Source organism: Gasterosteus aculeatus, chromosome 7, assembly GCF_964276395.1.
Source record: "Gasterosteus aculeatus chromosome 7, fGasAcu3.hap1.1, whole genome shotgun sequence".
Lineage (NCBI taxonomy): Eukaryota > Metazoa > Chordata > Actinopteri > Perciformes > Gasterosteidae > Gasterosteus > Gasterosteus aculeatus.
The window spans coordinates 19324950-19351781 of record NC_135694.1 but is presented as its reverse complement, the minus strand read 5'-3'; the positions used below and the strand labels follow the sequence as shown (position 1 = coordinate 19351781).

Sequence of the window (26832 nt, the reverse complement as noted above, 5' to 3'; positions counted from 1 at the left end):
TTCTCCTTTCATGGACAATGCTCAGGAGACACAACGTCTTTTGCCAGTAGGGGTATGCAGGGTGATGCCATGGGTAAGTCACAGATGACTTGGTATGAGGATGAAAGGGCCAAACAAATTGAGGTCAAAGAAGAGGAATTGTACAAGAAATATATACAAGAAATCTAAATGACAAGACTTTTCCCGACTCTTTTTTACTGCCGACCCAACACAGCCAGTACATGTAAATGGTGGAGGGGGTGGGGAAACATTCAGGCTTGGATCCCAAACTGTGCAGCTCTTTCTGTTCACTTTTTGTCGACTATAACACTATTATTGGTTTGTTTGGTTCAATATCTGCGCTTTTGTTTAGTTAGTTCATTTAGTGTATCACTACTATCCCTTGTGGGAATAATATAGTATATCTATCTGGATCTTTACCACGGCACTAGTGCTTGTATGATGGGTTCTCACATACTATACTTACTAAATTACTTTTAAATACTAAAATGCAATCCATAAATCCAGAATGTTCATACGTGGGATGTTTTGTGATATATATATATTTATGGTGAATTTGTGGACATCTCCACATACATGTGAGTGGGTTCACGACATGATGTGAGTGGGTTCACGGTGACACCTGGTGGTCAAAACGTGAACCTACATGTTTCACGTTACGTGGCGGCGAAGCGGCTTTCACCAGCATCAGGGCTCACAGGGATGAAATCTTTGCCATGAATAAACCCGACTAACCTTCCCTCGTAGTTATTCGCACTATTAAGAATGTGATAGAGACCAATCACCAGTATCTTTAGTCGCATCGTGGTGGCATATTGCTGATATCGTGATCTGGTAACACGGTGTGCAGCTTCTAGTCTCAGGTGGACCGACAAGCAACTCGAATATTTTTTTTATAACTAGCGTGAGCCATGTTACTTAGACGGGACAGGGAGAGAGGACTCTGCGTTGACCCAGCAATGGAAAAGCGAGCGATGCGTGTGTCAGTTGTCCTCTAAATGGACGCCAGACAGGAACCCGCTAACGCTGCACTAAACGAAGCCCTGCTTAGCGTGGTCTTTCATTACTTGCGTTTTTGAAGAGCTAGCTAAATATATCCCGGAGTAATATGTGCTGCAAATACAAAACGTTTGCACTATGAACTGAAGATAAAGCGAAATAGAAACAGGACATGTGATATTTATAAGGCTTTTGGCTGCAATCTACTCTGGACTAACGGAGCCGACCATTGCCTGCAGTATATTGAGCAGACGGGTGCTTTTCAAAATAAGAGTTTCGGCGGAAGTGACTTTCATTGGTGGCTGGTATTTCCAACAGACAGGTGACCACATCAAAGTACCTGTGCATGTTGTTTTCTTCTACCGCAAGCATTAGCCTGCTAGTAATTAAAATAGTGGTGGAATGAACCAGCAGTGCTCGAACGATCTGCATCAAGGAAAATGTGTGGATGAACTATTGAAGCTTATAATATAATAATAATACTAATAAGCCACGACAGTGGTTTCAGGATTTTGCAAATCCTGCATGAACATAATGCATAATTAAATTGGAGATCATGTGAATAATGCAATACGTTAGTGCAACAAACAACACATATAGTTCTTAATACGTTTAAAGAGAGGGGACTAGTTTTGATTGGTGGTACTGCGCACCACTTGCATGCAGGCATGTGGAGACCCAGAGTGGAAGGTGAGTAGGATGAAAAAGGGTTTTGATGGGGAGCCACTAAACAGGACTGTCTGAAGTGACTAGAACAAAATGCCTTTTTATGGCTGCAGGTCTCCAGGTATTTTTCTGAATGCACATGTGGTTTGAATAAATTAAAGCAAGAGGTCTATCTTTGTATTGATAATAAATTTATGCGAATTGGTACAGGTCAGATAAGGTCCCAGAATTGCAGTCAAAATTGCATCTGCCCATTGCTGCACACCCACAAAGCACGTGAAGCACACACAAACGTACAAGTTGTCATAGGTACTGTTTTTCCAATATACATATATTTCATGATGTTCATCAATATAATAAGACATTGATAGATTTACACTACAATTATTTTATGTACTTCCGTTTTTCATTCAGTCTCCTTTTCTTTACGTTGAGTCAACCCTCTTCTATCCCATACAAAACGACAGCACAATAAATCTATCAATAAATAAGACCAAAGAAAAAAAAAAAAAAAAGTATGATAAAACTGAGCACATTGCCCGTGGTACTCCAGTCCGGTCCCTCCGGTTGGGCCAGATGACCAGGGGCAATATGGGCCTCTATCCCTGAAACCCTTTTCCCAACGAGAAATAAAAATCTTTCCTAAAAAAATTACTTGAACCGATTTAAACGAAAAATATATCTTGTAGATACAAACAGCAGTCTGATGTAAACTGTAGAATCATTCTAAGCATTCTGGACAATTGAAGGTAAAAACACTTTTTTCCCCCCCATTTAGCTCCCATTTTCTTTACCTTTACCCATCATCATCGTTTACATACAAACAATTCAGTGACATCTGGAGTTATTACTAAATTGATGCAAAGGAAAAACACAATATTTGGTCCGAAAATATAACACATATTAAGTAGAATATTGTAATATTATAACCATCCATCGCACATTCAGAGACTCAAAAGGTTCCCTCCTATTGCTGCATTCCTGTCATTTGGGGTTGACGGTAGACGCTTCCTGATCTGCACATATCACATGACGCTTTGGTGAAAGTTTGGATGTTCAATTGGTGTCTTACTTTTTGATTTTTTTCTTCCAAGTTTGAATCACAAGTTATGTTTCAAAACTGGAAGAGGGTCTGAAGACGTTTTATTGGATGGAGTTTGCATCGCCCCCCCCCCCCCCCCCCAAATGAACTGAACACAGCATTTAAGTTGAGATCGCTGAACGATTCTTGAGGTTGACATAATTCACAATATTCTCCACCGAATCACGTTACCATCCTACCAAAATGAATGAATCACACCAGAAAAAAATGCCACGGTGGTAAAATATATCTGCACTTCTTTTCAAACAGACAGTAAAGCAACAGAGAAAAGAGAGCTCTTACTTCATTTTCACCGTTGTGAGCAAATTGGTTGATCACAGATTTATGGATAACACAGAAGCCCTACCCCAATCAGTTGTGTTATTTCACTTCAGCCCACTTTGTGGTTAACTCCTAAAGAACGGCTCAAATGACCCCATTGGTAACCCTATAAAGATTTTCTATTGCCAAAAAAAACAATTTTATACTTTGCTTATATAGCTTTGTCCTCATATATATATATATATATATATATACATATTTATATTTATATATTTATTTATATATATATATATATATTTTGGTACATTGCTAATACCTTAAACCTGAGGATATAGGACCCCCTAAACCCCCAAAACACCTCCATATTACAACACCAAACAACGCAGATTTTTATCATGTTTTTCTAGGTTCTTTTTGACAGCATATAGTAAGTTCAAATGTCTTTTAATTTTAGAACTTGGCAGCACTATGGAGACAAAAAAGAAGAATTGTGCTATCATTAGAAATAGGATCACGTGTCTTGAAATTTGGTTCAGATCAAAGAGGCCCTTCGGACCCAGATGTGCCTGGTGGGGCAGGCTGTATTTGATATTTAAAGTGTTTTGGGATTAACTTGCATATGTTTAAATGTCACACTCACCGGCCAAACTGACACACCATATGAATAGTGTGCAATAGTTAAAAGGTCCTGTCATCTGTGGATAAATAGGGTAACAGTATTTAAAACAGACTTTTGGGATAGTTTGGATAACCTGTTTCTCTCCACTTGTTTTTGATGGCAATTGGCAGCATAAGCATGGAAATCTGGTCTTTGGTAATCTTCTGCAGTTTAGTTTCACTCTACTTGGAAGAAAACATGGGAAGGGGAGGAGGGGGTTGTTGTTATTACGGTTAGGGTCCTTCCTTATTAGAGCTGGCCGGTAAATCTGCTTGTGTACTTCAGTGGTCAAGGAAACAACGTGCCCTCGCTCTGGGATTTAAGCGGCCTAATCTGTCAGGATAAACTGGGGATATTCCCAAGACAGAGCTATTCTAACACACACACACACACATTAATGCACCTGCGTTGACACAGACACACACTCACGCACACACACACACACACACACACTGTAGGATTCTGAATCAGTGAGTTGAGCAAAGGGGGGCAAGTCGGTTTACTCAGCTGGTGGGTAAGATAAAAAGTCATGTTGAAAAGAGACAAGGCAACTAAGGCTTTACACACACTTGTTTTCATATGTTGTTGTGGGTTTTTTTCTCTCCTGCCTACAATAAGAACATTTGATACATTTTAGTTTAGTTGAGTCGAGTTAAGTTGCTTCCTGTTCAGCATCGCAGGCTCGCACAAGCAAACACTGTGAATAAGAATATTCCAAAGGTGAAAGTGAAATAGTTTTCCTTTTGGGTTTATGTCATCTTGTGTTCATGTGTAGAAGGCCTCAGTTTGACTGAGCACTAAAGAAAACCCAAACAAGTGCACCGTATTGCCCTGCTCTCCTGCTCATGAAGTAGCCACAAGTAGTACACACAGGAGAAGATGCCAGAAACATGTAAAATAATGTTTTAAGACCAAACCAGCTTGGGCACCAATGAAAGAAATCTGCAATAAGAATAGAGGCCTCCTCCTTGTTGCTTGGCAGTGTATAACGCACAGAGCTGAATTACAAAAAACACACCAGACTGAGGTGAAGAGGAGTTTAAATGCTGCTGGCAGCAAATGGTACTGATTGCACATTTCCTCTTTACCTGTCTGTATCACACAAAAATATACTATAATAAAAATAGAATCTATTGTATTTAAAAAAGAAAAAAGGCCTTAACTATAGGGAGACACACTGAGACAGAACCACCGCGCTGGCAAAGACAATCTTTTTTTAGGAGTGCCACTATTTTTTTTTATATAGAAGTGCTTCTCGCGCTGCTTATCGCTGACCTTTGACAGTACATTTCTGAGCCTACCCCAAAGTTACATGACCAACTGTCCCTGTTCCTGGATTTTCAAATAAGGCTGAATGATCGCTTTCCTTTATGTGCTCTTTGTGTGGAGAGGTTTTGCTGCATGAGGATCGCCTTCGGCCAGGCTATTGACCAGCCAGACAGCGCCATCAAAAACAAGATTGTTTGTGCATTTTAAACAGATTTCCTTTCTTCAGTCAACCACCACCACCCCCCCGCACGGACTAAAAGTTGGAAGGTAGGTTTGACTGGTAATGTTCTATGGTAACCAATAGAAGTGCCTGGAGACGAAGGCTTTTCAGTGTCCACGCAGGTAACAGGCCAGTAATGATTAACCTTTGCTTTATGGAAACTAATCGATTTAGGCAACAGCCCCATTTTATGCATTAGAATTGGGTTTTTTCAGCCCATATCCACAGTTTGACATGAATGACTTCTCCACAGTATACTGTAACCTACGTGTAATGTTAAGAGAACATCACTCATATTACAAAAGAAAATAATTTGGACAGATTGAAAGTCTAATCCTATCGATCCAGAATGTACCCTCACTGCTATTCACAATTTTTTTTCCCTATGGTTTGTATGACCGACGTTTTCAACAAAAGTTTCATCACGTGTATTATTTTTTTTTTTTAAAGATACTTACACTTACTTGTGCTACGGTAAGACCATTTGCACTAAATTGCAATGAAGGAATGTTTTCGAAATAAGACACTACGTAATATATAAATGAAAAAGAAACATCTACAGACATTGGTCCGACTGTACTATGGCAGTTTTAGAAATGTTCAGAAGAAATTGAGGTGTTCAAGCATGCTGACGGACATAAGTGATGGGGAGTTAAAAATGAGTTTTTAGAGTGAAATGGAGAAAGAGAAATGAGACACTCAGATGAAGAGGGCTGTAAAATAATGATTAATAGGAATAAGTTAAACAATTCATGCATTATTTGTACGTTTGATCAATATGATTGAGCATTAACTCAAATTCAGAAAGTCACCAAAGAAGCGAAGACTTGAAATCCTCGACGGCATCAAGTCACAGAAATCTGGAGCGGAGGTAAGATTAACCTGCGGCATTCTCAGGGGAAATTGTGTCTGTGTAATAGCTCAAATTTTGGTAATTTTATGTTATCCTTTCAGAACAAGATTTAGTTCTGTGGCTTATTTTGGACTTTCTCAGTGGACACGAGTATCAGATGTAACAGAAAAATCCACTTAGCAAAAATACATCGAAAAGAGGGGGTAAGCACGGGGACGGACCGATGATGATCACATGCAGGATACACACTTTGATTAATAGGCAGTAGTTAACGCTGAAGCATACGTAAAATTAATACAAAAAATTAAAAAATACAAAATGCACACACACACGCACACACACCCACACACGTACACACACACCTACAAAACAGTATATATCAGAATAAAACTCTACAAAGAACTATATATCAGTTATGTAACAATTATCGCCAATCATTGCTTCCTTTTCTGTTGTTGCATCGTCACAAGTGTTTGGTTCTCAGTATGGCAGGTTAGAAAAGCCAAGAGTACCCAGAAAGGAGAGAGGGCCACACACTCACGGGACAAATATCGACGGGGGTCCGGAGGCGAGGTGGTGGAAGTGGGGGAGCCATGGCGCCCTGAAGGTTTAGGATGAATATATATCGAAGCTAATCGGGATATATATATATAATAAATGGGTTATCATGGTTAATTTTGTTATTAATTTAAGGGGTTTTCTTCTGTAGCAAGGAAGGATTAGACTGGGGTAGGAGCAACTCTTCTTAGGTGCTGAAGTACACTGTGAAATAGAAATGAAATCAAATGAAAGTCTCATTCAAAATGATGTCCCAGTAATCAAAACAACATTTGCTGACAACAAGGTAAAGGTTCATATTTGTAAAATGTAAGAAAGGTTGAAGCGTTTATTAGGTCCATTTGGACAACAGTGACAGTAAAGCGCCTACTTACCAATAATGACGATGAGGATAATCACGCATATCACACCCATGATAATCATCATCTGTATTAAAGGAATTTTCAGAAAAAGAGTAATCAGAAAAGCAGTCAAATTTGTATTTATATTTAATCTGCTAAATCACAATATCTACTCCTGTCTGTATTGCATTGTTTCCTTAGTCTGTAAACAGGGGGCTTTAAGACCGCCTTCATTCACAGGTATTTGCTATATTTAGTCGGCACGTTTGCATGTCCTCACCTTGGCATTCTTCCACCAGTATTTATTCTTCAGTTTAGCAGCACTGGTCTCAAACTGAGAGGCTCCAGCCTGCAGGGCGTCAGCCCTATCGTCCAGTTCTGACAGCTTCTGATCACGCTCCAGAACCTTGTCCACGTTTACACGCATGATATCCACCACCTAGGGGAAGACACAACCACAGCTATGCAGTGTAATAGCTAGTGTGATAAGGATTATGTTGAGGAGTTAGTTTATTAAGTTTCAAGCAAAATCATGGTTTCAATCTGTATATGAAGCTCAAACACAGCACCAACAATTCATGCTTTTCCACTTCAAATGTGCAAGCAGATAAGTTTGTGCTCACCTCATCCACTTGTGCCTGCGTCTGCTGCAGACGACGGTTGCTGGTGAGGTTGGGGGGCTGATTCCCTCCCTCTGGTGCAGGGGCTCCAGCTGGGGCAGACCTAATGATATTAAATAGACATATTCATTTGTTATAAACAGCATATTCGTTGAGATAAAGTTAAGAAAGCCATAAAAATACAACAGTAATGACAACAAAGTCCAAATGATTGCAGGAAAATTCTTATAAGTTATGTGTGTGGAATGTGGAAGACTGCCTTTACATGCTGTATTGCATCCATAACAAGATAAGAAATTACCTTTATTGTGATCGTATTGCCCTGCCACTATATTATATTAATGAGGTAATGTTTTTGGTTTGTTTTCTTTTGTAAGGATGTAAAGTACGGGGGCCGTATATATATATATAGGATTTATTTTTCAATTTTGCTAACATTACATAACTTAGGAAAACGTTTGGCCTGTAGTGTCTTTAGGGGGCGGAGCGGCAAACAGGGATATAATGGTTGGGGAAACACTGCTGTAATCATACACTTCCTTGGAGATAAAACAAAAAAGACAAATATCTAATTCATGATGCTAACTAATATATTATTTGTGGGACCATTTGCGTTTTTTCACTCAGAATATTTACTCGCAGATTGTGGAGTTTTGCTGTGGATTAAACAGATAATGCAATGTCATGGAGAAACCACTAGTTGGTGCTTCCTTTTATGATGGTTATTGAGAATCAACCCAGAATCAGGTCTAACTTGTAGGATGTGGAGGATTTACTTCCAAAAATGGACATTTCCATATGATTATAATCTTCTGAGGTCAATTGGATTTGTCATGTCATGTCGTACTGTGACCTTCGTTGACCTATTTCTTTGGAGGTGCTATGCAACACTAATGAACAAGCATCAGTGTCAACTCTCACTGGAATTTGAAAGCTCCATAAAAACAATTGCCGGCATTCATGCTAACACAAAACATACTTGTAGCTCTGCTCTTTGCAGCCGAAGAAATAAATACACCCGAAATGTCAAACCTACACACGGTTATTTATGGATGTTACCAAACAGAAATTGACCAAAGATGAATTATTCTGTTTTTTCTGTTATTTTATACATTTTAAATAAGAATGATGAAAGCTGTATAAATGTGACATATAGAGTAGACAGGAGACCTGCAAGTCCATCACAAAATGATTTTATTATCAGAAAAAGAACAACCTGAAATTATATTATATATAATTCTCTCAACCAACTAATATCAGTTTACCTTTAAGAACCATATGTACATCAATGCAAAGTGTTAATACAGTTTGAAAATTAAGCATAAAACATTCTGTAATGTGATATACCAGCAGATATAGCTTAAGCTTAATTGGCCACGCTGCAATGCTATCGGCGCAGAGAATAGATAAATCAATGCAATTAGACAGCAAACCCAACTGCTGACAGTTCTCAGGTGTAACTCAGCGCCTCTACCTGTGTGAGAAAAATGTCTGTATAAAGGTCACCTTTACACACTCACACATGACTAATCCTCTAACAACAAGAAATCCTTTTGCATGGTGGACCTGACGGTGCCGGTGGCCACCGTCAACTGCCAACCAGCCCCAATAGAGGCTGACAATGTAAATCCCCTGAGGCAACCTGTGACATGGTGAAGCATTACTACGCGTGTCACACAAATAAAATATATATATTCTTTTATTTCGTAAAACGTGCGTAATATCAAAGAATATAACATATACAATTACGGTATCCCTCTTTTCACTCGGCAGCACGTGGATCACCACACAGGTGTAATGTGCGTTGAGGTTCACACCACCGTCACCTTTGAACTTTCCCCCAAACCAACCAGGAAGAGTTGCTAGTGCAGCTTCTAAGCCTCCACATCCTGTTTGGAGGGAAAACTGGAAGCACCGCAACCAGCTGGAGTAACTTCTTCTGATGTGAAACAATCTTTTAATTTAAAATGGTAAACTTATTTGGCGCCACTAACTATGGTACATGGGGACTTAATATCACTACCGGTCTACTGATATCAAATGGTTTCAGAGACAATGTTGTAGTGGTAACTGGATAAAGAGAGCACACACTCCGTTTCAAGAAAGCGACAGAAAAGAAAAAAACAAGATTTGAAAAAGATTTGTGAAAGGCTGCTGAGTTAAAACGCTGCAGTGCACTGATAATGTCTGATTCACCATGAACGCAGAATATATTTAACCTTCTTTAAAGCCACGGTAGATCAATATTAGTCCTGTGGTTTCCAAAGAGTTTTCAGGGGGTCCCTGACGAAAGGAGGAGTAATATAACCACTCCAACAGCCCCTGAAAGTATGATACAATATCATTACACCATTAATTGTAAAGAAATTACTAGGCTTCTGGTTTATTTATATGCTTTGATCCTAATGGATTTCTGTTTTGTTTTGTTTTCAGTCACTGTCGTGACGTCGGACTCTGAGCACCGGAGAGCGACATTTCAGCACCGGACAGCGCCACGGCGGCCGCCTCACTATCGCTTCTCTGTCTGACGAGGCGAGACTTCATGGACCGAGTACACGGACACACCAGGCCGACGTGACGCCCTGTAGGACATCACGTTCCACGACCGAGCACGACCGGGGAGGAGCGGGGTGGGGGAGGGGGTGGAAATGGTTATCAAATGTTGGTGACAAATGTAACTTGTGTGTTAACTGACGCGCGTCACCGCGGCTCAATGACATGGCGTGTGTGCGCGCCTGCAATGCTAATAAAATTGAAATAAATAAATACATCTAAAACACATACGAGGTGGTCACGGCTGTCTTCACGGAGTCTGCCCTTTATATAGTACAACCGTGTGCATGTGGCAAACATTACAGGGGAACAAATGAGGCATAGGAAAGGAGGCAATCTCGGGTTAATCCGTCCTTGGAAGTCCTAAACAGCCTTGGATGTGATGAGATATTTTACTGTCCGCCCTCGCACGACAATCGACGACATGCAGTATAGGAGGCTATTCCCAACCCCCCGCTGCGAGGTGCGAACACCAACTAGGCCTAAGCCTACTTCAGAGCTAATTATACCATCGTCTATGCACGCGGTCCGTGGAGGGATCGTCGAAAAATGTCGACGGGGAAACATGTTGAACGTTGTATCCTTGATGTTGCTGTATAATAAGCTTCACCGTCACTGTGGTACAGCGGCGCGCGCGCGCGCACACGCACACACACACGCGCACGGATGAAGGCCTCTGAATGTTGAGAAAATACACAAAAATACAGCAGGTGACGTTTTCCCCTTCGTGTGGTTTTAATTAGCCTGTAGGTATATCGCACAAACCTTTAAAACCTCCTTTATGCAAAAGAATAAAAAAATTAAAAAAATCTAACCAGTCCGAACTGGAAAGATGCGCGCGTGCTGACTCCGGTGAAAAAGCGCCCGACGACAAGAAAATAAAAGAAATAAATGGGATAAACGCGGAGATCATTGGCCGTGTAAAGAGAATAATGCTAATAATGCATTTAAAGCCCATGCACCCTCCATCTGCTCCAAGGTTAGGCCGGCGCGTTAGCTCCTTACTCGTGCGATCGGACGACATCCAAATGAATAAAAGCCTGTCAAATTCAATTCAACAGCGCGGCGTATTAATAATTTACTGACTAACCGGACTCCAGTTAAATAACCTGAGCATCGGACGGCAAAGACACACAAGAGACCATTCACACATAATTAATCCCAAACAGCCTGCCAGCGCCAGTCGCGAGGGCGAAATCCGAATCCACGAATACATCAGGATTTTAAAAAAAGAAAGAAATAAGCGCTTTACACGATGGATTACTCACATTTTCCTGGTGGTATCGGCTGGACAGCTGTGCTCGAAATCCGGACTGGAGACTGGTGAGCGCGCGCTGAGTGGCTGGCAGATGGATCGGGGATTGCCTTCTGCGCTCCTCGCTACCCTGTGGCGCCCTGCGGTCGCTTATTGTGCCCGTGTGGCCTCGGAGGCGCAGCTGGCTTCGGTGTGAGCCGCGGGGGTTGCGTGCGTGCGTGTGCGTGTGTGCGTGTGCGTGAGCGTGCCGTTCGCAACACAAGTGCTCCTCCGCCGTCTTCCTGTTTCTACGGCGATGCGGCACCTGCAGGCTGAAACCGAGAGCCCGCTGCTGTCAGGGTCCGCGCAGTAATGGAAGGCGTGACACGCGGCCGCCGGATTAAGGTGGACACGAAAAAAAAAAGGAAAAAAACGGTGACGTCAATCGAGTCGGGTTTCGCGTTTGAAATGGGTGACCGGCGGACTGCGGACGCGGCGTTTTGTTGTTTTGAGTCTACGTGCGCCGTCGTTGGGACTCGTGTCGCATGTTACATGTGGATGCGTTACATGTCACGATGGCGCTTTCAGAGCTTTTCACTTGAGGTTATTTTGACTTCGAGTCTGTGTGTCAACAAAATGGCGTTCTCTCGAAAGGGGGTGTGGCGAGTTTCGCAGTAGGTGTCTTATTATTCCCCCTTAGTGAACATGGAGAAGGGTTCAGTGGGAGCTGAACGCACGTTTACTAACCATCGGTTTGCAGAAGGAGCTTTTATTATTATTTCCGGTCGAATTGCATTCGTCTAATATTATTATTGTGAGGATAGAGTCTGACATTCTTGTCATGGTGCCTCTTCCTGCTCTGTGGGAGCTATTACCTAATTAGATGAGTAATAGCCAATTTACCATCTTTCTGTGCTAAAATGTACATACATTTTAATGATAAAATCGTTTTTATGCCTTATTTGTTAACAGGTGTCTAAGCCAATAAGGAAGTACATACAAATGTTTACTCATGTTTCTTAATCTGTTTGTGTGGATTAAACTACTATTTCATTATAAAGATGTGTGTGTGTTTTTGTGATGTCAGTAATCCTGAACCCATTTTCTTCATAGGCAATGCCAGAAAGGCATGAGTGACAATATCGATTCAGAACAAGGTGTTACTGAAACATAAACCAAAAGGGGATGCAAGTACCTGTCATTCAGTACAGGATGAATTCCATTCTACCAGGACAGATTGTTGGATGCAAAAAATAGTCTCTCATAAAAAATGTTTATAATAATCCATTAAAAAAAACATATTTTATTCATTTGTTTTTGCCTCCACAGGTTTACTGTTGTGGTGGCAACTAATACTGGAAATGCAATAGCTTAAACATCAAGTTACATTTCTAACTTTCCAAATTATGCTTGAACTCAGTTGGCTCATCAATTGTCCTTCTCGGCCCCACTGGTCCCGTTGTAAATCATGAGATCACCTGCTGGTTTGAAAATCCACTTTAAAATCTATACTCTTGCCAAATACACTTTAGATTTAGTCTGGTGGAATAGTTTCTTCTTTAGTTTTGTGTAGTCTCTTTTTAATTCTTCACATTATTAAACAGTCTCCTTGTGGATGTTCCTGTAATGTTTTGGTTGATTATTCATATGACAAAGTACGTTATATCACAGATTAGGCTTTACAAAGAAGCAGCACTGAATTGAAGAATGAGATAGTATCTCTGTTCTTGCAACAGATGCATTTATGGCTAAATTTAAGGTAACAAGGCCTTTTCTGCAGTGACAGCAACGTTGCATCGTTATTGGACCTACATCTTCAAAACATTATTTGGCAATGGTGCCAAACAGGAAGTAGGTTAAATATTTCACAGCGTGATGGTAAATCGGGAGAGGCCACACGGTGGTGCTATAGACCAGCCTGTGTTATTACTAATGACTAGAAATTAGATGTAGCAGCCACCTTACATTATAGAGGGCTTATTGATATTTTTCCCAAGCAGATTGCTCGTAATCCACTTTTACCATGTACATTAGGGGGAATCTATAGAGAAAAAATATAATTTAGTTTTGAGTATTTGGAGAACAATTTCCTACATGCTCATCTGCAGCAAACAGGCTACCGTTCAAAATTCATACATAGGCTATGTGTACTTGGAATTATACAAAATGAACATTGAATATTGAATTGAATATTTTGATTTCAGGGCAGACAATTCTAAACCATGAACACGGAAACTGTGCAAAGGTGCTCTGGACAGAAGCCGTGAACAAATTCATTGTCATGTATCACCTGTAACTATTCCGCCCACACTGTGGATGAGACAAGACTTGTGATTTGTGGGAGACATTGTACAGCTCTGTTATGCCAGGCTTGATCTATAATTGATCAAAGCACTGAACCATGAAGTCTTGAAGCCCCAAACGATGAAATGGGATTGATAGAAACCTCTATACTGCAGCGGCTTTGCTCATGATCGACGCTCCCCGTGTTTCCCTTTAAACACGTGGCATGGATAGGTGGATTTAATTGAAATAATGTTTTTGCCCGTAGGAGACTTCCCACTGCCATTGTTTTCCCTGAGGACTTCGGGGAACAGGTTTCCACACGAAACAGTTAAAGAACAAATTGCAATAGACCTGGATATTTTATTTTTTGCTTAAAAGTGCCTTTACAGTACTCCATGAGATACACAATTTGGACGAGATAAAAGTGTCGATGACTGACTGAAAGGTTTGGATTAGAAGACATCATTGTGTAGAGTTTCACGCACTGTATGAACAAACAGTTTCATAATATCAATTTCATGGCACAATCTGATGAGAACAAGGAAAAAAACATTCAGAAATAATGATTTACATGGTAAAATCCTGTCATCTAAAAAGGATTCCATTCACAGTTATGGTCCTATTTTGTATTTGCTCACTTTCCATCAATCACAAAGGCGTTCGGCACCAAAACTATCCATAAGCCACTCAAAATCCCAAAGTACAAATGTCGTAAAACAACTAACCAAACATCCCTGGAGGGGTTCTCAACTTTCTAAAAGAAACATATTGCTTTTTCTTTTTGGGATGCATTTGTGCAAAAAAAATCTCAGTGACAATTGACATGAACCAGAAATAAGCCCATTCACAGGGGGGGCATCACTGAGTGGTTCTTGTGTAAGGAGTGATATTGCATTGCCTTTATAACAAACAGAAAGGTATTATACCGGTGCCAGACGTCTGTCAGTACACCCATGACACAGGCACCCACTGTGGGGTAGAGGTGGCTCGCTCCATGGCCTCCTCCACACCTCGCACGCTCTCGTTCACGTCGTTGTTGACAAGGACCACATCAAAAATGTGTCTGTACGTGGTCAAAATGACGTCCGACTCTTTCTGGATCATCTGCAGGTTTTCCGTCTGGGAGACAAGAGGCAGAGGGTTAAGCCGTGACGGGATGATCAAATTTGGCGTTACAAAGCCCTGGAGTTTATTCAGATAAAGATTTAGCACCTGGGCAGCTGTGTTGGTCGGAGCGATGAACACCACGAGAGGTGCAAAGTCAGCAGTCCGCAAGACTTTCAAGGTCTGCAAAATGTTATGACAAAAAAAAGAAGAACTTGGTTAAACTGGTTAACTACATTGAAACGTCTTTAAAAAGGCCACATCTTTTTTTCAACGAGTTTGTATTTAACACATTTACGGGGAATTTTAGTGTTTGCAGCTCAATGTGGGGGACTTTCTAATTTAAAAAAATGGAATACATTTATATTGCATTTTCACACATACATTTTTAATGAAAAAAAATAGGTTTAGTATACGTTTAAGTTGTTCCACTCCCCAGTAACCTAGAAGTGGCAGCGAAGCAGCGGATACTTGCATCATTGCTTCACTTGCACTTGCATGTTTCTTGTCTTGTTGTCCATTGTCTTACTGTCCAATGTTATGCAACAACCGCCACGTCAAATTCCTTACATAATTTGTCAAAAAATGGTCCTGATTCCTGGTTAATCTAGCAATTTGAAATACTCACAAACAGCTCAAAGAGGCATAAAAAGACACCCTTTGACTTTATTTGACTCTGGGCGATAGTTTAAGTTATTCTACAATTTCCCTGCACCATGCGTTTCATGTCACATCTCCAAAAGAACCTGTGAATGCAAACCTGTGGTTCAATATCCAGCAAAGCAATTTTTTCCTGCTTGTGGATGTTGTGGATGGTCTCAGTTTTGGTGCCGAACATATATCCCTGGAAGCTGCCATACTCCAGCAGCTCATTTCCAGAGATGCACTTGGTCATGGCTTCGTTGGAGATGAAATAATATTCCTGTCCATTCTCCTCCTCCTTCCGTTGGGGTCTGCTGGTGTCTGTGTAAGAGGTCAGAGGACGAGTTAGCAAACGTGTTTATTGCACTGAAAGAGAGAAAGACAATTGCGGTTGTCTACTCACGAGGTGCAGGGTAGGAGAACTTATCAGGGTATTTGGTCAATAGTGCACTTTTGATATGGCTTCTTCCTACGCCGGGTGCACCTAAAAAAAACAACAGAATTTGTTATTTTCAAGGACATTTCAACTTCAACATTCAACATTCAACATTCATCTTATTATTCTTAGGTTTTATTTGTTTTTCGTACGTTTGTACAGATTGACAAAATTCTAAACCCCCATTGAGTAACGGAATCGAGCTTACCGATAAGCACCAACGTTTTCCTTTTGAAAGCAGGGAGCCGAACAACCTCCTCATAAGAAATCACGTCCAGCTGATCGAAAACTGCAACAGGAGTGATTTAGTTTGAGACAAATAAACGCCACAGTAAAACTGAGGTTAAAGACAATGTCCAAGAGGCGTGATGCCAGTGATGAACTCACTCGAGCTGTGTTTAGCCAGGTACTTGTCTTTACACTTCTTTTTCTTTCCAAATGGGCTGCAGGACTGACCGCCCTCTCTGGTCTTGCTTTTACTCGCCACCCTCCTACGGTGTGAAAAAAAGACAAAGGCGTTTTGGATTGGAACATTTTTGCTCAGTTGTATGCGGATGTGATTCATAGTGTCATGTCAATCTTTAGCAATTAGCAAAGCAAGTGGGACTTCATACTGCAGGATTCCGCCTCACGGAGGTGTTTACCATTCCTGCAGCTCCGGGGAGGGAATCAGTCCAGCGAATTCAGTAACGCCGCTCTCCACTCTGCCCTGCCACCAGTTTGGATCCTGCTTGTTGATAATCTGAATGATGTCCCCAGTTTGGAACTTAAGACCTGCCTCTTTGCACGGGATGAGGTCATCCTTGGAGGGGTCATAGTCAAACTGGGCCCTCATGTACATCTATAGATAAAGGATAAATATGGTTTATTCACTTTTTGGGGGAGAAAGAAGGAACTCATGAACATTACTTATATGCTACTGGACATTAATGTTAGATATGCAGACCTCAGTAATGTGTTAAATCTTCCATCATCCAGCTTAAATAGTCCTCGGCATCCCAGTATTTGTTGTTACTCAACTTTTTCAAAGTCTCTTTCAGCTGACCTGTTCTTTTGAGTTTCTCTGAGCTCAATGATTTTATGTAATCTGTTCTGAGATATTGGTTACAGATCATATACTGCTGAACTAGACGCGTACTGAGCTTGCCATTTATTTATGGCATAAGGTATTCTGAGCTTTTGCATTTCAGTAACACACTAAAAACACATTTTAGTCAGTGATATGTTGGACATTCACCATTTACACTGTGGGTATCAAGTGAACACAAGCGAAGCTCGGAAGGTAATATTCAACATGCTGTATTTCTTCAACGTTTAAGCGATGAAGGAGAGAGACTGGTCATGATTAAAATATTCTCTATGCAACAGTAGCCTTTAACAGCCTCACAACAGTGTACATAATACACCTGTATCGTAACGTTATGAGCGTGTGTAAAAATGAGCAAATGTTGGACTTCGAAAGACCTTTTACATTTTAGGTTCTGCAAAGGGTAACCTTGAAATTTACATGTTATGATCTTGGAGATATGAGATATGATCTTGGACAGCTTAATTCAAATGTTGTCAAAATGGACTAAATCATTCTGGTTCTATATTTCCTTTTGATTTGTTGTGAAGCTGCTCCCAAATGAGTAGTTTAATTTAATGTGTTCAGATTCCAGATTGAAATATTCACTGAGGTTGGTAAACTTATTTTTGACAGCAAGATGAATTTCTGTACAAACATTTCTTAAACTGTTAAAGATCACAACCGGAACACACATGTAAATTCTCCTCAGGGTAAAATATTAATATAGTTAGTATGACTCATGAACATTTGTGGTGAATACATTTAATGTGTACAAATACTGGATTTGGGACACCAAAAATGATAATAAATAATGACAATAAAATTGTGAATAGTCAATTAGCTATGCCTACATATTAAAGAACTATGAACTTGTAAGTACACTACCACCACTGACAACAACACAGTTGATTATGCAACATAGCATTATTATTAGTTTTTTGTGCACAGGGAGCACATAAATGGCTGCGGGGGGGAAATGTTATGTGGCCAGTAGATGAAGAGTAGTAGATTCAGCAGAATGAAACACCGAAGAGGTTCAAGCCAAACTAGAAAACTAATGTGAGTGATGTTCTTTAAGCTTAAACTTATTTTATAGTCACCTGAGCTGCTCATTGACTAACAGGAGATTCACCTGACAGTTTATAGGGAGGGAAAAAATGAAAGAAATGCAATCAAACCCATTTTAGTAGATTACGCCGCTGGAAGTTACCATTGGATTTGAGTGTGAAGCAAATTTTCTGAGTTAACTCATGCAAAATTACATTTGGAAGACATTTAGAGGACAACAAATGCAAACCACAAACGAAAACACATGACCAAAGGTAAATGCATATTCTTATAGGTCATGTCATTACCTCACAGGCTCGGGATCGATTTGGCAGGTTGGGAACGATCTTCATTGTGACCACTCCACTGGTTTCTTTCTGCGTGTGAACTCATGCGGGTTAACTCATCTAGTTGTACAAGTGCAATAAATACATAAAGATTTTGATTTACTCTGGTGCCAAGAATGATAAGATGACCTTACCAGAATCTTTTGTAGCTGATCTACAGTTTGGTTTGTCACACTTTTCCCATTGATTTCTGCTATTTCGTCTCCTTCATTTAAGGACCCTGGAAGTAGGGAGAAGTGTAGTGATATTAAAAATTATCCACTGTGTTTTCTGCATTATTGTCCACATATGAAGATCCAGAAATATTGTAAACTGAAGACAAGCAAAAAGCCTGCCATCAAAATGGCCGTGATAAGTTGTGGAACCTGAATAGTTGAAGTCTTATTTTGCAGCTCTATGCTGCAGAAGTAACTTACTAGCATAAAAACACCCAGTCAGCACACTCGCCTACTCAAATTAATGTGTGATTAGTTACCTTGTCTGTGGATCATACCCCCGTGCAATATTCTGGCCACAGTGCATCTTTGATTGGCATTGAGCTTCAGAGTGACTCCCTGCGGCAAAGAACCATGAGGAGGAATCAGCAACATGAATATAAACTTATGAAGACGGGTGTGTAGAGGCAGATAGTTTACCATTGGCTCTGAAGGATTCTTGTCAAATTCTACTTCCTTCATCCTGGTCAGATCGGTGCCATTCACGTGTCCAGCACTCCCGTTGGTGTAAACATCAGCCCCCTTATTCTCACAGGTTTGCATTGCAGCCTGTTGGAAAATATGATACATTAATTGTTTGATGTCACACATAATTAAAACATTTTTAATAATTAAACTTTTTAGTTAGTTAGTAACTAAGATTTAGTTAGTTGAGTGTCACAGATCAGATAAAACTGCTATTTCCAATAACTGTAGTGGAAGGATGTTTTTTTTTTTTTTGCTAATGTGTGCCAACAGCCGTGTTACATTTGCAGTTTCAACATATGTTCGAGGTTGAAAATTAACCCGGTGTAATCACACCTCATTAGCCACGTCCAGTGATCTGGTCCACCTGGTTCATGTGGTCATGGATACCACCAGAATCATCAGAGGATCGCCTCAAAGAGTAGCATTAATACAGGGGAGCTCACTCTTATAGCCTTGGAATGAACTTTTAAAGTTAGGTATAGAAGTGAAAAGGGGGTCACCCAAGGCTGATTTTGCAGAACTGTGCTGGACTTTAATGCCTAAATGAACCCAAAGAGAAGTCCAAAAGCAGGAAATCTCAATCCTTAGAAAATCTCAATCCTTAGAAAATGTTACTAAGAGTGGGAAAAAAGGTGGACTCTAGTCCAGATCACCGTCATTAAAGAAGCTTGGGAAATGACACATCAGCACTTCTTCGGGAACATTTCTATCTATCTATCTTGCGGCATCAGCACTATAATAAAACAATAAATATCCTTATCCTATTCCTCCCCCTCGCCTGTAACCTAAGCCCTAAATATACTGCAAACTGTGACAGCAGTTTGATCTTTTACACAGGCAGGGATTTATTCTCCATGTTTATTTTTCTTCTCAGTTCCCTTCATCTTAATAGAAACTGGTATGCAGGTGTCATGAGAGGTGAGACGAGTTGTTTTTTTGTTGTGCAACATGATACTTATTTACCAGCCCTGTACGTGTACGGTCTGTTCGGTACCAAGAGGGAGTGTTTGGATGACGTCCAATGTGGTGAACCGATGAAATTACATCCTCTGAGGAAAGGAATCTCGCTACGGCTACAATCCCCACCAACAAATCTATCCCGAAAACAACACACACTGGAAACGCACTTCTCCGTTCAAAAATGAAAAGTTGCTTCAAGGTTAACAGGATAATCATTTTGTTCTACCACGTACTAGTGATCTACGACCTTGCGTACGTTCACTTGAGGAAGGTGCGTGAAGGGTACCTGACATTTACTGCGGGGATAACTGTTTAAACTCTGATCTCAATTATTATTAGGTGGTTTTCCACAACGCACTCAAAACAGAGACTTAATTCCCTCCCAACAAAGTGCTGACCCTCAGCACTGAGCAGGAAGGGCCTTAAATCTGAAGGCTTTAACACAAAGCAACTGAAACCAGCTGAACAGAACACACACAGATTAATCACACAGTCTATACATGTCTTACTACTGAATGCTAATTTAGCCACGTGATAAATTTTAGATTTTGGATTGGGACTGAAAGGCTTTTTTAATTAAATGAGACTCAGGGGGATTTTGACAATGAGCACGGTCAGCTCTATCACTCGCACTATGTAAAGCGTAACGAGATTAAATGATTAAAAAGGTATTCATCTGCTCTGTCACCGTGTGATGCAATCACAGTCAACACGTTACTCTAACCAGGGTCAGGAGGCCCTCACTCAAAGCTACACTGAAATGCCAGCGTTGGGCGTGGGGAAGCAACAGGATTAACAAAAAGCAGAGCGAAAGACCAAAATGCATTGAGGAAAGAGCACCTGAAAAGGTAAATTTGGCTTTACTACGAAGCAGATCAAAGATAAGATAACACTCGATGAAGATCTAAGCCTTATTGTTCTTCTTTTCTCTTTGGGCACCATGGTCCAATATGACTGATCGCATTATAAGAATATCAGTCCCGTTTTTGTCTCATCTTTTTCTGAGACGACTTATTTTTTCAAGCCCAAAAATAGTATTTACTAACTATGTCCCCTGTGGGGTTAGGGGCCCACAGACAAATAAGTATTGATCTCTTGAAGGAACCCAGTAGATCAACATTTGTCCAAGATGGGACCAGAATTGTATACTGTAGATTGTACAGAAAAGGGTGGGAGGGAAAGCCAAAAAGACATTTTGTCCTCTGTCCTAAAGCCTGACTTGGGTAAACTTGTTTTGGTTTTTTAACATGGCAGTGTGGCTGAAACAACACGTTGTGTAATTGCCCTGGAGTTGAAATGCATGGCTTGTCTACAAAGGTCCCGTGTGCAGTACGTCTTTAAGTATCCGCAGTGGTCTCTGGAGGACAACAGCTCCATGTAAGGCAGCTGGAACCACGTGCAGGACAGAGCGAGCCGCCTCACTCTATTAGTTTTTATTACCAAAGTCAATGTACAGAATGCATGCGGTTCAGTGAATCAGTCAGATGTTCACTCCCACGATAGGAGCAACATTGCACACTGTAGGGGCTGCAATCTTGAGATAAACTGACTGCGTGACCTCGCCTAAAAGACACTGATTTGTCATGTCGGCATTGAGCAGAAGAACAACGTCAAGATTGCGACCTCAAAGGCTGTTAAATTGCAAAACTGCTGACGCTAAGAAAGGACTTTCCCCCCCCCTTCTTCATTTCCCCTAAGTGGCTCGCTGCTGACTTTTCAAAACCCAAACGAAAAGCTTTAGGGCAAATTCAAAGAAAAGCTTTAGGACACAGAGTTCCCTCTGGATCTCAAGCTGCCGTGAGGTCATCAGTCAAAAAAAAAGAGAGAAAGTTGCAACAGTAGTCACTACTCCTGTAGTGTACTGTGTCCACACATGTTGCCCAGCTTTAAAGGCACTGGGATTTTGCAACATAATGTGTCTTTTAACTTGAAGTTATTGTCTGAAATAACCGCCTGGGTTGGAGTGTGATGTAGTAAACAAGCTCACACGGATCAGCAGCAGCACTTGTAGTTGCAGCCGGAGTTTAGGCTCGTTGTGATGACGTGTGACATGTGATAAAACCCCCTTTCCCCCCCAAAAAAAACCGTCAGATGACTTCCATATGTAGTTTTGGGTGGAACACAGAAGTGAAACTGCCAATGTAATGTCTAGTAGGAACCAACTACAGCTGACTGAGCAATGTTGTACTTCCTGTAGACACGCAGACCTGCAGATATTTTATGAAGGACATGTATATTATGATGTATATTTTTTTCCACAGTCCACTGCGGCTATTACAAAAACACGACCGGGTCTATTTTTAGAGATATTGTCGGGAAACAAAAACAACGCTCTGCTTCCCCGGAAACAAACATAGAAGTATAACACCAAGATCTTGGGCACGAAAACGTGACACAGATGAAAAGACATTGAAGGTGACAGCATACCTTGTCAGTCTTGGGCTTGCTTTGAAGGAGATGCTCCAGGTACAGGTCGGACAGAGCGGTCCGCACGCTGCTGACGGGCTCCAGCACGACAGCGGGTTCGTTTTTATTGGATTTTAACGTCATCTTCCCGTTATAGCTGAAGGGAGAAAAGACGGAACACGATGTGCCCCCCGCTCAAAGTCTGCAAGAGGCGGGCCCTAATTGCCGCGAGACGTTGCGAGAGAGCAGACAGGCCGATAAGGAGGCCCGGAGGTGTGATAAAGTCAGATGAAGGTCCAGCTGCAGGCAGGTGAGGCGCGCGAGGGATCTGCTGCGGGGACACTGCTGACGGAGCAAGTAAACATGCGACTGAGTGACTGACTGCTCAGAGGGGCGGGCTTATGCCGCCTTCACGTACGCCCTATAAAGTACCAAATCATAGCATTCAAGATGCTGCTGTCAATCCTAGCCTTTATACATTCAAATAAAAGGGAATTAAGTGTTTCAACAATAAAACTGCAGTACAACAGGGCGTTTAACAAGTTATTTTTTTAGGCGTTTCTTTTTGTAAGGCCACCATTAAGGGCTACTTTGCTACGGTGTGTTATTCCTTAAGCACATATTTTTTTATACACGTGCATATTAACACTTCATATCAACTCATACATTAACTAAGACAAAGTTATTTGTTTTCTACATGTTGGAGGCACATGTATTACAGCCATTGTGTTTATTTCACAATCTACAGCAACTTTGTTTATTTTGAACATTTCAAGTGTGAGAGGCGTGAGGAAACGACATAAACAATCATTGATAAGACAACAACTAGTTGCTACCGTGTTGTATGGCCCATTAACGATGCATTCTGATAAACTATCCACCTTCATATACTTCACTCTGAGAAGTTTGTGGACATCATATGGGAACCTAAATTTCCGACAGTACATGAACGCAATATTACCGCGGCGTTCTCATCAGAGCTGCGCATGAAGCGACAGGGGAGCCAAATAACGAGGCGCTACTGACGCCCCCCCCGGAAGCTCACTGGAGACATTTTCGTTACAAAACAACGAGGGTATATGACGTGTGTCGGGGTGCTAATTTTAGCTATCAACGGGAAATTAGCCTACACGGATCACGTGATGTATTTATACACGGGCGTTCTAAAAACTATTAATAATTTAAAAAACAAGGCCCTAAGTTTCAGCAGATGGTTACATATTTGAATATATAAATCTGGTTGTTTTCCCTGATGATTCCAGTCATTTCCCTCAGATTTCAAATTTACATTTACAGCTGTTTAAATGCACTTTAGTATCCCAAAACGACTTGATCAATCAACTCCAATGAAGACAATGCTGAAACCACGCATTACCAGAGAAGATGGGACAACCATGGTTTATGTCTGGTATTCCTATATATAAAAGAGCCCTATTTGCTTCTGCACAAATCACTCCTGGCACATAACAGTTTCATACAGACGCTTACTTTGTAACACGTCAATTAATGAATCCATCACTTGCTCTTTCACCATTTATGTAGCATATTTTTCTTCTAGTGAATTGAATATTGTTCTATTAAACTCCCCGATTTATATGGAAACCGAAATGTGCAGCAGGGCCGAAGCCATTCTGCATAGACGGCTGTGCACCGCTGCTCTTTGTACTGAAGCACACCAAAACAGATCATTTTTGTTAAGCAAAGCGGTATTCAGCCATGTGATTTATGTATTAAAAGCATCCAATTTCCAGAAAGGACTCCAGAGGGAGCCAACATGCAGGTCTTTATCAGCCATCCAACACAAGGCCGAGTCTGCTGATGCCTGGGTCCTTGGATATGAGGTTAGCAAGCTTTAGCTTTACCTCTGCCTCTCATTGCATAATAGAAAATGCCTCTCATGCTGTTAGGTGAGCAGCACACACTACCTCTGTCAAAGACCCACCTTATTTCCCCTCTCCTGACGCTTTATACAGGTTGCCCTCAGAGGTTCCCACCTCTCCCGTAGCATAGCTAGGAAAGGTGGGGTACCCAACTACAAACACCACTTTTGCTGGCATCATAAAACATTCACACACCACCTTGAAGGGAAAAGCATTTATGAGCTTCTTTCACAGGAGACATTTTGATTTAGTAACAACAGCAGGGTTGAATAATAAAGAGAACAATGTCTAAATTCAATTTAGCCTGGTATTGTGAATGCTGGCTCACTGTCAGTGCTTATTGGGACACCTGACGGGGACAGAGACATTGTGGATGTTCACAACATCTGTGTTTTTGCTGCTGTGGCAAGATGTCTGCTGTAAGAAAAGGCCTGTATTGGAGACACAGGGTCCTGACCACATCGGCCAGATAAACAATTCCCTGAAGGAAATCCGGCACTCATCTGATCGCTCAGCTGCCTGCACACCTGCTATCAACCACTTTCAACTCACCTCATTGTTTCATTCATTGTTTGCGATGCTTGTGTCTGCTTATTTGTGGCTTGGTCGTAAACTATAGATTTAGACCAAGTAAAGACTGGGTAACCCTTTACAGCTCTGTTTGTTGAGGTCACCTCTGTGAGTCCCTTTGTCTGGGTCCAAACACACTACGCTGCACACTTACTGTGGACCCATTAGTTGAGTCACCTTCTCCTTCAACACACTCTCCATATATACTGTGCATCCGGGTACTGAGGTCAAGGAGATCACGCATGCGCTCAACATACCCGCCTGTAGGCTTTAAGGATTTTACTATGTGAAGCAAAGCCACATTAGCGGTATATGCTGTTGTAAGCTACTATTGCACTAGTGTTCCGGTGCAGGGGCTTTTATTGTGAATAGGGGGACCGGGTCCGAAGAAGAGGAAAGAGAAAAAGGTGTTCAGGAGTTTAGTTTTATCACCTATATAGGCGCACCACAAACCCTCAGCTGCACTGTGTGTAATCATTCACTCGGCACATGTGTGTCGGTTCTGCCTCTTCACGTTGGTGGCTTCTCGGCGAAGAGGAAGGCTGTGATTTTAAGTTAGGCGGTAAAAGATAAAAACATATATATATATATATATATGTTCGCGATGTTGGGCACGTTGGTTCGGGTCCTGCTCAGAAAGGCGGAACCGCGGCTGCTGTGCGGCTTCAGAACCTCTCAGCCGCCGTGCAGGCGCATGACGCGGAGCCGCGCGTGGGCCGCGGGGTCAGCGCCGACATGTCAGCCACTGGAGGACTGTCTCGGTGAGTTTGGAAACATTTATATTTACTTATATATTTAGTGTGAGGGCCAAACACTCACCGGTACCGTCGTTGTTCTCGGTGAACTCGCCAGTGCTCAACTACGGAGGGACGCGCATGCGGTTTAACTACGTGTGGCTGCGGGACCACTGCCGCTCGCCGTCGGCATACAATTCCCAAACTAACCAGAGAAAGCTGGACACCGGCGGCGTAGACCTCGGCATCCGTCCCGAAAATGCAACCGTGCAAGACGGCCAGCTCATTCTTACGTGTAAGTACAGTTCTATCCCCATCGGAACATCTGGAAATAGCCAAACTAACTGATGCAGAAACCGCACATTTACAACATGATTATGCTTCTCTGACTCGAGAGAGAAAAACTCATAAGCACCAATACATCTGTACTATAACGTGTGATTTAAGGCGTTTTTAACATGCAACCGTGGGTCAGATATAACTTCAAAGACCAAATACATTCCGTCTATTGTGTCTACGAATAACTCATCTGGATACAGATGTGAATCAATCATTAAAGCACATTGACTTAAGTGGACCCCCCCCCCCTCTCCCCCTGGGATGGGTGTGTTTGTGCAGATTCACCCTGTTGTCAGTTGATCTCAGGGTGTGGTTGTCTAATGAAAGAGATAATGAAGCTTTATTAGATAAAGCTTCTGTACTCTTGACCACCTTATCTGCTGAAGTATAAAAGTTATCTTTCCATTCATGTTTGTTTCTAAATTTGACCACGCACTCGCCCAAGGTCCTGTGAGAGGCAAAATAATTTTAAATGAGTAAACAAGCTTGAGACACTGTTGTTTTAATCATTTTATGATTTTGTGTAGTTACACTCACACACACACACACACACACACATGGTGTTATCCCCTCCATGGTTGATTAAGACAAGTCATATTCATGACATACATAGCATTTCATATCATTTCCATTAATTGTAAAAATATACCACATTTCTGTGACGCAGGGCCTGGAGGTCACGTGTCAGAGTTCAGCCTGAGCTGGCTAGCTGAGAACAGCTATGAAGCGCAGAAGAAGACCACAGTCCAACCGCGCATCCTTTGGAATTACGACATCTATAAAAATGCAAACGTACCATCTGCCAAATGGGACACGTTCATGAGCAGTGATGATGAAGTAAAGAAGTTTCTTCAGAACTATCTTCTGTACGGGATCGCTTTTGTCGATGACGTCCCGGCTACAGTAGAGGCCACAGAGACAGTGGCCCAGAGGGTCAGTATTATCAGGTAATCACTCCTGACTGTGAAGCTTTATCTCCTACAAATTACATTCTA

At 41.5% G+C, this 26832-nt stretch overlaps 3 protein-coding genes across 4 annotated transcripts in view; 1 reads left to right on the top strand and 2 right to left on the bottom strand.

Moving 5' to 3' along the window:
* Positions 1 to 1839: 1839 nt before the first annotated feature.
* vamp2 (vesicle-associated membrane protein 2) lies at positions 1840 to 11983 on the bottom strand. The gene is made up of 5 exons (XM_040182501.2): positions 11369 to 11983; positions 7551 to 7650; positions 7208 to 7366; positions 6961 to 7012; positions 1840 to 6790 (listed from the first exon to the last, which is right to left on the bottom strand). Coding segments are annotated over exons 1-5 (330 nt in total). The 5' UTR covers positions 11371 to 11983; the 3' UTR covers positions 1840 to 6773.
* Positions 11984 to 13960: 1977 nt separating this feature from the next.
* mpp1 (MAGUK p55 scaffold protein 1) lies at positions 13961 to 22752 on the bottom strand. 2 transcript variants are annotated; one of them, XM_040182496.2, is made up of 12 exons: positions 22336 to 22752; positions 18901 to 19029; positions 18741 to 18819; positions 18400 to 18485; positions 18227 to 18295; positions 16447 to 16643; positions 16190 to 16293; positions 16011 to 16091; positions 15770 to 15850; positions 15485 to 15687; positions 14833 to 14907; positions 13961 to 14739 (listed from the first exon to the last, which is right to left on the bottom strand). In XM_040182496.2, exons 1-12 carry the CDS (start codon positions 22456 to 22458, stop codon positions 14563 to 14565), a joined length of 1404 nt encoding a protein of 467 aa, XP_040038430.2. In that variant the 5' UTR covers positions 22459 to 22752; the 3' UTR covers positions 13961 to 14562. The 2 variants fall into 2 exon arrangements, with proteins under 2 accessions (XP_040038430.2, XP_040038429.2); XM_040182495.2 differs by having other exon boundaries at positions 13961 to 14907; positions 22336 to 22727.
* A 175-nt stretch (positions 22753 to 22927) lies between these two features.
* Positions 22928 to 26832, top strand: part of tmlhe (trimethyllysine hydroxylase, epsilon) — a 5275-nt gene continuing 1370 nt past the window's right edge. The window contains exons 1-3 of the mRNA XM_040182498.2: positions 22928 to 25525; positions 25617 to 25793; positions 26505 to 26784. Of these exons, the coding sequence (XP_040038432.2) occupies positions 25360 to 25525; positions 25617 to 25793; positions 26505 to 26784 (623 nt within the window). The 5' untranslated portion in view covers positions 22928 to 25359. The remainder of the gene's footprint in view (positions 25526 to 25616; positions 25794 to 26504; positions 26785 to 26832) is intronic.

What these genes read in the sequence shown, in the direction of transcription:
- mpp1 (XM_040182495.2), bottom strand. Translation starts at nt 22,458, where the DNA reads ATGACGTTAAAATCCAATAAAAACGAACCCGCTGTCGTGCTGGAGCCC. An exon ending in ATCAGCTACAAAAGATTCTG is followed by an intron (nt 18,296 to 18,399) that starts GTAAGGTCATCT and finishes GTTCACACGCAG; the next exon opens with AAAGAAACCAGTGGAGTGGT. An exon ending in ATCGATCCCGAGCCTGTGAG is followed by an intron (nt 16,644 to 18,226) that starts GTAATGACATGA and finishes CTTTATCTATAG; the next exon opens with ATGTACATGAGGGCCCAGTT.
- vamp2 (XM_040182501.2), bottom strand. An exon ending in CGCAGGCACAAGTGGATGAG is followed by an intron (nt 7,367 to 7,550) that starts GTGAGCACAAAC and finishes GTCTTCCCCTAG; the next exon opens with GTGGTGGATATCATGCGTGT. An exon ending in ACTGGTGGAAGAATGCCAAG is followed by an intron (nt 7,013 to 7,207) that starts GTGAGGACATGC and finishes CCTTTAATACAG; the next exon opens with ATGATGATTATCATGGGTGT.